The sequence below is a fragment of the Brachycentrus maculatus genome, unplaced genomic scaffold, assembly GCF_059751285.1.
Source record: "Brachycentrus maculatus isolate JH-2025_06_01 unplaced genomic scaffold, ASM5975128v1 h1tg000208l, whole genome shotgun sequence".
Lineage (NCBI taxonomy): Eukaryota > Metazoa > Arthropoda > Insecta > Trichoptera > Brachycentridae > Brachycentrus > Brachycentrus maculatus.
This window is the reverse complement of record NW_028280959.1, coordinates 1,039,902-1,049,892: the sequence shown is the minus strand read 5'-3', so window position 1 is coordinate 1,049,892 and position 9,991 is coordinate 1,039,902. Positions and strand designations below refer to the sequence as shown.

The window sequence follows — 9,991 nt, the reverse complement described above, 5'->3', positions numbered from 1 at the left end:
TTTTATAACTGGTATGCCAGCAAATATTTTTAAACCAGGAATAACGTCATCTGACCAAAATAAAACATCGTTACTCGTGTTAGTCGCACCATTCTGTTATCAACTTCAAAAACACATATTTATATGTGAGCAGACTACAAAGTGTACACCGCCATTAAGTTTTTAATGTGTACATTCCTTCATCACACTTGCATTCAAGAAGAATACCTTCATACTTTTTTTTATCAGCATTCCTTCTCAAAGCAGCAAATCCCAGATGTAAAGTATGTTAAATATAATAGTTTTCCTGAGTAACAACATGTACTCTGTTACTTAAAAACCTTTACTGATCATGGGATAAATATGATAATAAAAATTCAAAATATGTTTTTTGACAGCTTTTTAATTATGATATATTAACACAGTGATTTATTAGCATAATATAGTGAAAGGTTAATAAAGAAAAGGAAATAAACATTTTATTCAACATTACTGTTATACATTACATAATCAGCACAACAATGAAAAATGGCTAGCACGCAACATTACGATAGCTACGGAATGTATCTAAGGAATGTGTAAAAAGAAAGGATACTAATAAAACTAGCATTGAAAAGAATTGGCTCTAGTATAAACAGTCATAATTTTTACAAAAAGCAACTAAAATTTCACCCGCTGTGTACATTTTCAGTTTTCTTTATTACACAATTTTGTGTAAAGTATAAATATTTACATTCTCCACCAAAGAATTAAAATTTTAAGGGAAAATACGCACTATTTTCAGCAAATTTTATACACAATGATTGATTAGTTAGGTAATATCTTAAAAAGCTAAACTTTTGCTTTACATTATTTAGATTCATTTCTCAAAAATCTCCAAGATTTGTTGAATTGCTATTTAGTTACAAGTGCCTTTTCTACCAATATTATAGAATAAGATATAAGCAATATTATTCAAAGTAATTTGGTGAATGAAAAATATTTATTTGGAAATTTAATATTTACTTGATAAATACCTATATTTATTATAGTGATTTTTATCATGTTAAGATCAAATCCTAAAATTAATATATATTATTTAAGTGACCGATATATCAATCAATGAAATAAACATACATTTTTTTGTTTATTTAAGTTTTACGTGGTAAACCAAAAAAAAAAAAAAAAAGACTTGGCACGATCAGATCAATCAGAACCTAAAATCTGACAGTGTCAAAAGTCTGCGTAATCGGAGGGCATGTATGACTAGATGTATGGATGTGAAGGAGGTGAGGAGTGTATGTCAGGACAGAAGAGTGTGGCGTTCCATCCTCTCTGCCTACCCCTGCGGGAAACAGCGTGATGGTAGTAGTAGTAGTAGTAGTAGTACTTGGTAAATACCACTTTACTAAATAGTGGTGTTTACCAATTAAAACTTGAATTAAAAATGGATAGATTTTACCACAATGTGACTGTCGAATCAATTAATGAGAAAATATTTATGTTCATATTATTAAGAGTAAATTAGTTATGATAGTGCAAATTCGTTTTCACAAAAAACGGCGCGATAGTAAATTTATAAGGATTTAAGATTTTTGATGTTCAGTTGTTCAGCCTTGATATCAAAATAAGTGGGTTCCAAAATGTAAGGATATTTGTACATTTTCTAAATCATCGATAAATGTGACATAGGATTTACTCGTACATAATAGCTAGATAAACATTAATCTTTTTTGCAACAGAAAATGTTTTAGTCACACTTTAAACAATAATAATTTGTACATTATTTATATTATATAAATTTTTAACGTTTATTTGAAACATATCTAATTGTGACTAGTTTTAAGGAACCAGTTTTTTTTATCCGTAGTTTGCTGCTTAACCTTCGGCGGCTGGAGCTCCTTTGTAAGCTAGCAGTTCAGCCTCTAATTCTGCAATTTTAGCAGTTGCTATTTCATATTCTTCCGAAGATACACCGCCGAGATGTTGACGCACATATCCCAGGGCGTCCTCGGGCTTTTCGGCCTCCTCGTACAAACTCACCAGCACTTTTGTCAAAGCATCCATTACTCCTGCTCGGTCCAAATATTTACGGAATTCTTCACGCTTCGTATCTAGGGGCTGAAACAATGAGTTTAATTAAAACAAACAAATAACTTATTGTCAAAATAAAGATTTAAGTATACCCAATAAAATACCTTGTATGCAGACATTTTTCATAAAATAAACACGGGGCTCTTCCTTATATATGTATAATTTTATGTGTGATGTATAATTATCTGCTGAATACGGCGAATTACGTCGACCAAAGCAAATTGGCGTTGTCGAATTTCAATTTCAATATTGTTACGGCAAAATTGAATATATTCTCTTTTGGAATGTCGTATTGTTTAGTGATGCCAGTTCAAAAAAATCTAACTCTAAAGGAAATCAAACAGTACTTACCCACTTTTTTATAGTTATATTTGCCCTTCTGGCATTGGAATAATATCATCAGCTTTTTATGTATCTATATTACTGTTTTCTTTTCAAGGATTTTTTTATTATCAAGGATGTAAGTTTGCGAGTGTACCACAAGTAAGAATATATTCCAAAATATAGTTTTATACAATTAATTAATGATTAAAATATTCATATTATTTTTTTACATCTCATCAAAGATGAAGAAGAATATGGAAGTCTGGGCATTTACGGGGCTGACGACCGTCATAGGCTGGTTTAAGTGATCACTTTACACACGTGTAACATTCACCAATTCTACCCATTGTTGACAACCACACTACTCAAATTCTTGGAAGTTCTATATAAATGAACCAATTTAGAAACCTTGTTCTTGAATCATTAGAACTTCACTAGAGACATCTATTGGTGAGATGTAAAGAAGCTTTTTATTAAGCAGAAACTCTTATATTAGTATGTGAGATCCGAATCCTGGATTATAATCACACACATGAGAAACGCCAGAAAATATCATTTTCATTTTTATTATTAAGCTTATAATTTGACCAGATAATTTATTTACAACATTTTGAGTGTGTCCAAATACTTGTTCACAAAATCTGGAAAATAACTCCTGTAATTGGAGATAATCCAGATTTTGTGAACAAGTATTTGAACACACTCAAAATGTTGTTAAAATATTCAACAAATTACATGGCAATTAAATAACTACATATACCATAAAATATATCTAAAAAAAATATTTAAAAAAAATACTTGACCTATTAATTAATCATATATTATAACACATTTCATGAAAAAATTAATAGAGCCAGAAGAACAAAAACGCTGAAAAAATCAAATACCACATTTGGTCCAAGGAACGAAATGTTATAACCTACTCCTAATTCATAATAATTAAATTATTTAATTATTGATAAAAAAGTTATTACTTATACAATAATAATAGTGTCATCAGCCACGTATCCATGGTTGCATAGCTCAAATATTGTATAATGTGCCCTTGGCACAAGAAAACTCGGCAGAACAAAAAGTGCGGAGTACAAAAAGTTGTATAAAAAACATAAACAAATAAATTTATCCCAGCGCAATGATCACTTTACTTCACCTCCGTCTTACAGGTGTTGATTGTTGACAGCATGTATAAACTTTTGAGTGAATATACAAAAAAATCATAGTACATGATACACAATTAGATTACAGTTTAGTTGCCGATGCATAGCTTTTTACAAAGTGCAGTAAATTCCTGTGCATGTTAACATTTAGTAGTTTTGGTTAGAGACTGCAGACAAAGCCTTTGCATGGGCGGAGCTCGGGATGATTTCGAATTGATTCTCAGTCGTGTGTTGTGTTCATTGACAAAGATTCGATTTATTGATATCTTCGAAAGGATACTTATAAACATAACGGTAAGTTTGAAATTGTTTGATATTAAATATGACTCAGGTTTTAGAATATAAAAAGTGGAAACAGAGAATTTTTCTTATGCACGATGCTACTTACAATACTTGTCAAAAGAGGCGACCTTGCAGTTATTAAAAATTCAACGAAGTATTCACGTTTCGATATGCATTGGTATCGTATTTTATTGTGATTCTGTTTTCCTACCATTTAGTGCATTAAATATCGTGTTAAATTGTTAGAAATAAGCTAAGTTGCAACATAACCTCTGATGTTTTGTCATGATGTTTACTAAGCCACCTGTAAAAAATAAGGTCACGATGATATTTGGTCATGACTCACAAAACCCACTAAAATATGTTTGATATTCGTGAACTTTCCGAAACAATATTACACATAATTTTTTTTTTCTTCAACCTTTGTCCGCACCAAGATGGTGCATAGGGCACTGTATTGGATCGACGCTGTGTTGACATGATTGTTAATTATATAAAGGGAAAATAGTCTGTCCGGTGCTCCAGATTCTTGGATTTATGTTAGAGAATAAAATATGTTTGATAAGATACATATGACGTACGTGATGGAGCATAATGTCAATGATGTTACTGCCATTAGGAAAAGAAAAATAAGATAAATGAATGTGCGAAAAAAAAAATAGCAGCAATTGCTAGGGCACTCGCGGTTGCATAACCGTACCAGTACCCGCGTGTGTACGTTGTACTCCGCTTATGTGTACGAGTCGCTTGAGGGTTGCAAATTATTTTTCTATGATAATGTTTTCTGATATTGTTTGATATTCAGGATCAAGAATATCAACGCACAGTCAGACTTAAAACCTTTGTGAAGGATATTTTAACTATCAACAACAATAAAAAACAAACCTAAAAATATTTTTCTCTCTGTCGTGTTAGGTTGGTATTTGCAGATTTTTTTAGTTTGTTTGAATATTGTTAATTGTTGAGTTTTTTTAATAGTAGCTAGAAATAAAATATCGCAAATGTTTAAAACGTCGTATTTATAATTAGTTTCTATAAATATATTTTTATGAAACGTAGATAATAGTCGGTAGTAAGCGTAGATCACGCTTATATTCCTTATCAAAACAGCTCTCTCAGATAACTGTTTTGATTAATATATGGCATGATGAAATAGGAAGATAATAATTATTTAACCAGAAGAAATATGGCTTTGTGTTTCTTAGTTTATTATATTTGTTGTATTCAAACTATGAAAACATAGGACGATGTTAAATAAATACCGGAGAAAAAAATGTATGGTGGCCATACAAAAAACAAAGAAAATATTTTCAGGATTCCGAAAGTTTTCCTCAAAGTAATTTTTCGGCGTCGGCTTCCCTGCGCATAGCTACCACGCTGGAGGTCCCGGGTCTTATTTTCAGGGATCACCGTAAATACTAATAATTTTTGAGTTCAGTATTTATTTAAAGGTGGAGACTGACCGGAGCATTTCGTCGTAGCGCAACTCGTTCCGATGCGAGCATTCAGGTAGTCAGTACACCGAGCCGAGCGCTCCATCCATAGTTTCGGATGCTCGCTAATGCTCGCCGCGAGCGATGTTACGACGAAATGCTCCGGTCAGCCTTCACCTTAACATCCTGCACTGGTACCTGCGTGTAGAAATGATCATCATGTTGGTTTCATGTAATTAACGATCTAAATAACACTGCGTTGCTACAATGCAGAGCCCTACGCACCATTGGGTGGTGATAAGGGTAGAAGAAATATAATATTATATTTTACTCTGTTTCGAACGTTATGATGGAGACTAACCGGAGCATTTCGTCGTAACGTAACGTCGCAACATCGCTCGCGACGAGCAACAGCGAGCATCCAAAACTATGAATCGAGAGCTCAGCTCGCTGTACGTCTATACGAATGTTCGCATCGTAACGTGTTACGTTACGACGAAATGGCTCCGGTCAGTCTCCACCCTTACCCGGTATCCAGTCTACAAAGTTAAGACTCTAACAATGTTTGTAGTTTTTAGGATGACCTCGAAGGGAGTTTTTTTGTTCCTCCTGGCTGTATCCGGAGGATTGGTAGTACGAGGGGCTGGCCAGGGAGACTGCGGACCATCATTCAAAGGCAAATGCTCCTGCGGCGTTCGAGACTACGATGGTCGAAGCCAGTATGTTGTTAATTGCACAGACCAAGCTTTCCGAGACACTGATATCCTGCAGAACCTGCCGCCTGAAACGCAAGTCTTAATTTTTACCGGAAACCACATTCCGGAGATGCCATGGAATGTGTTTGGGACTCTTAATACTCTCGAAAAATTGCGAGTAGTAGACATGAGCAATAACAAAATCAAGGAAATCAAAGGTAAAACCTATCACCATGTTCAAAATGTCGAAAGGCTCATTTTAAATCATAACGAACTGGTGATATCTGACGAAGACTCTGATGTCAATTACCACCATCCAAGAGTTTTATCTAATTTCGTCAATCTTCTAGAACTACATTTAACCAATGCGTTTGAAGATAACACGGATGCGGCCCTCGCCGACGATCTGCACGACATATTTGTTAATAGTAATCTGACGAGATTGCAAAAACTTCACTTGGAGCAAAACGAGATTATAACTTTTAGAGATCATCGGGTATTTTGCGATTTGCCGGAATTAAGGGACTTGCATCTTGGGGATAATCTGTTGGCCGGAATAAACTTCAATGTTAGTTGTTTGAAGCATTTGAGGTTTCTTGACCTGGAAGAGAACCAATTGGAAACATTAACCGCTCATGAGTTGAGTATATTTGATAAAATCAACTCTCGTCCTCACAGAGAGGAAGGTTTAATTGTCGATTTGAGAGGAAATCCTTTTGCCTGCGATTGCTCAGTATGGGATCTTTATAGCTGGCTTAAGAAGACGAACGTTACAGTTCGTCGAAAAGAAAATTTACGATGCTCTAAACCTAAACCCTTTTCCGGCACTACTTTACTGAAGCTGAAAGTTACTCCATGTTCGTTAGCAGCCCCTAAAAATGTTACTAGTACAGGACAAAAGGCTACGATGGGTCTTTTAGTTTTGGTTACTTTGGCTCTGTTTTCTTTGATCGTAATGTTGATATACACCAGCAGATTTCAATTCCGGGCAAAACTGTCACCTATGGTAGAAGCAATCACTAAAAAAGTTCAATACACAACAATTAAAAATCGAGAAAATATTGAAGATATTTAAATGACGTGATATTTTATTTATTAGATTGATACTATACACGTACTTACTTTTTTATTATTTATCATTACTTTAAGTGAATTATGTCATATTATTAGATATACAAAAACTTGAAACGATTTTAAATTAAACAGATAAATTAAAATTATTCAAGAATTTATTGATGACGTTAAAGTTAAAATACCATCGCAAAATAATAGATGTATTTATTTTAAAACGGTATCTAAATATGTAAATATGAACAATAAAAGTTTAGCAACATTTTAACTTTTTTTAAATTTAAAATTCATTTGGTATACATATTTTTTCTTAAAATTCATTGTAACACGTGTTTCGATGGATTTTTTCAAACACACGCAAACATATACCATAAGATAGATATTACCACAAAGTGACTTCCGAACCAATTAATATTTTTTTGCTCGTTTACCAAGTTGTTTTAATTTTGCACCTTTTTAAAAAAAATGTAACTTAAAATTAAATCTGCAAGGCAGCTTCAATGAAATATAACCAAAACATTAGTATAAAAAAGTATATTTCAACGCAAGGTGGAGTGTTAAAAAAAAACATGAATTCAAAATATATGTTTTTGAATTTATCGTAACATTTTACTCGATTAAACTTTATTGGGATCCCATTTTATTTTATTAAACTTCGGTGAATAATCCAGTGTCTGGTGTTATTAATATCATAATTCCTTGAACGTACTTAATCAACTTTTGTATAATTCTACAAACGATACGTCGATTTCAGTAAAGGACAATTTTTTTAAAAACGTTTTTTGCATTTTTGGACTAAGTAGAGTCTACTTAGTCTAAAAATACAAAAAAAAAACATTTAAAAAAAAATGTACCTTACTGTGTTATTTAAGTTTGGACAGCGGTTATGTCGTACTAAGTCCTTTAAAAAAATAGGCGCCAATCGATCTTATAAATACATATTTTATCCGTAAATAATATCGTATAATGTTTCGAAATCATTAAAGTGAACCCCCTATAACGTTGAAATAGGTACCGCGTAATCGGAGGGAACGTAATAAGGGACTGATGTTGTAAATTGAATTTTTAAAATTGTAACCAGCGAAAATAGCTGAAAAAAGTCATTATTAAAATTAAATACAAATTAAAATCATTCTATAACGTTCCCTCCGATAACGAGGTACTTATCTCAACGTTGTAGGGGGGTTTTCTGTGCTTCCCGCATTCTGATTTTTGTGCAAAAATTACAGCAATAAGTACTATATGTACTTAGTATGATACTACTTGCTGTAATCCTAAACTTATTAAAGTATTTGAAAATCGAAACAATCGCAATTTTTGCCAATTTTATTAGTTTTGTAATATATTCGTGCACAAATGTTAGCAAATAATTCTGCGTTTTATAAAATAAAAAAGGTTATTTTTTTACTCCCAATGACGTAAATAACGCTTTAAACTGTATATTTTCCTTGATCTTAAAACAACCATCGTTGATTCGAGGTTTTACAACATCGTTTTTTGCATTTAATTGTTTTGTAACATCAATTGCATTCATGTTATCATTAATAATTGCATTCACGAGTATCTATAACTCACCAGTAAAATCACCTTCTCCACTACAACCACCAGCTTTAATTCCCTTCAAATTTAGTTAGTTTATCTGACATACAATAATACCTATTGACCTCTATAAATAGTTATTTAAAACTGGGTAGGAAATTGACAGCCAAAATGCATATTGAATATTTTAAAATACAGAAGAAATCACGATCACTGCTTATCAATAATAACTAATTATGGTGATCTCAAACGTCGTAAAACATATAGTAAGTCTAATGTCACACGGATAAACATATAAGGAACAATTTTCATTATTTATAAATCATTCCCTTTATCAAGAATTACATTACATTTAAGAATTACATCGAATCATATCTGACCTCAGAGGATATAATCTCCGCTAATTCTGTACCTTCTTCTTCTTCTAACCCTTATCCGCACCCAACGGTGCATAGGGCACTGCATCGTATAAAAGCAATGTTATCTTGATCGTTAAATACACGAAGGAAAGGTGATCAGCCTTCCGCTTCAGGTACCAGTCCAGTGTTATATTAAATACATATTAGACTGAAAAATCACTAATATTTATTTTGACCCTCTTGGGAATCGAACCCGGGACCTCCAGCATGGTAGCCTAGCGCGCTAACCACTACACTATGGAGGTTAGGAGGTAAGGTATAATTCTGTACCTACCTCTGTTTAATAAATAAGATAAAACAAAGGGGGTCTCAATCCACATATGCAGTATTCCTACTCGAAAAGTATTTGCAAAACGTGATATTTTATTTGTATTCTATATTTTATATTATTTATAAACGTATGTATGAATTGTGCCATTATTTCCATAAAATGTTTAAAAAGTGATACACAGTTGAAATTTTCGAACAAGTAAAATATGTTTTTTTACCTTTAATAAAAGTATTCATATATAATAAAACTGTTGAATATAATATACATCGTATCTATCCCAACTACATTGTATATATTTAAATTTTCTTACAATTGTTTAATTTAGTATATAAAAAATTATAGTATTTTAAAGAGCACAAATAAATTGTTTGGATAGAAAATATTTTTAAAATGTGTTATAAGTATACATAATTATTTTGAAAATAAGTTGATAAAAATGAATTTGAATATTTTCGTGAAAATAAAATTATCTAGTCATATAAATCTGTTTTAATTATACCCACCACATTATTATTGTTTTTCACCATAATTCAAAAATACATTTTTTTCAATACCCCCATTTACATTTTCCATCCATTTAGGTTTTTTTTAATATTTGCAATAAGCTCATCTTCATGATTTACACAGTTAATTATTATTATTTTTTCAATGCATTTTTATTTTCCCTCCGTTTTTTTCAGCCCCTTAAAAACGTGTACAGTAATAGGGGTTTCACTGTAGTTTCTATTGTGTTGCCATGATAGCTATA

General features: G+C 32.1%; 2 protein-coding genes across 3 annotated transcripts; one reads left to right on the top strand and one right to left on the bottom strand.

Annotated features, from left to right (window-relative positions):
- Positions 1-364: 364 nt before the first annotated feature.
- On the bottom strand, positions 365-2,350 carry LOC148307114 (c-Myc-binding protein-like). Its single transcript, XM_088263928.1, has 2 exons — positions 2,157-2,350; positions 365-2,079 (listed from the first exon to the last, which is right to left on the bottom strand). The coding sequence occupies exons 1-2, from the start codon at positions 2,169-2,171 to the stop codon at positions 1,837-1,839; spliced, it is 258 nt and encodes an 85-aa protein (XP_088120054.1). The 5' UTR covers positions 2,172-2,350; the 3' UTR covers positions 365-1,836.
- A 1,345-nt stretch (positions 2,351-3,695) lies between these two features.
- On the top strand, positions 3,696-8,231 carry LOC148307113 (trophoblast glycoprotein-like). 2 transcript variants are annotated; one of them, XM_088263927.1, is made up of 2 exons: positions 3,696-3,827; positions 5,827-8,231. In XM_088263927.1, the coding sequence occupies exon 2, from the start codon at positions 5,828-5,830 to the stop codon at positions 7,016-7,018; it is 1,191 nt and encodes a 396-aa protein (XP_088120053.1). In that variant the 5' UTR covers positions 3,696-3,827; position 5,827; the 3' UTR covers positions 7,019-8,231. The 2 variants fall into 2 exon arrangements, with proteins under 2 accessions (XP_088120053.1, XP_088120052.1); XM_088263926.1 differs by having other exon boundaries at positions 5,820-8,231.
- The last annotated feature ends 1,760 nt before the right edge of the window (positions 8,232-9,991 follow it).

Excerpts from the sequence above, each read along its gene's own strand:
- LOC148307113 (XM_088263927.1), top strand. The coding sequence starts at position 5,828 with ATGACCTCGAAGGGAGTTTTTTTGTTCCTCCTGGCTGTATCCGGAGGA.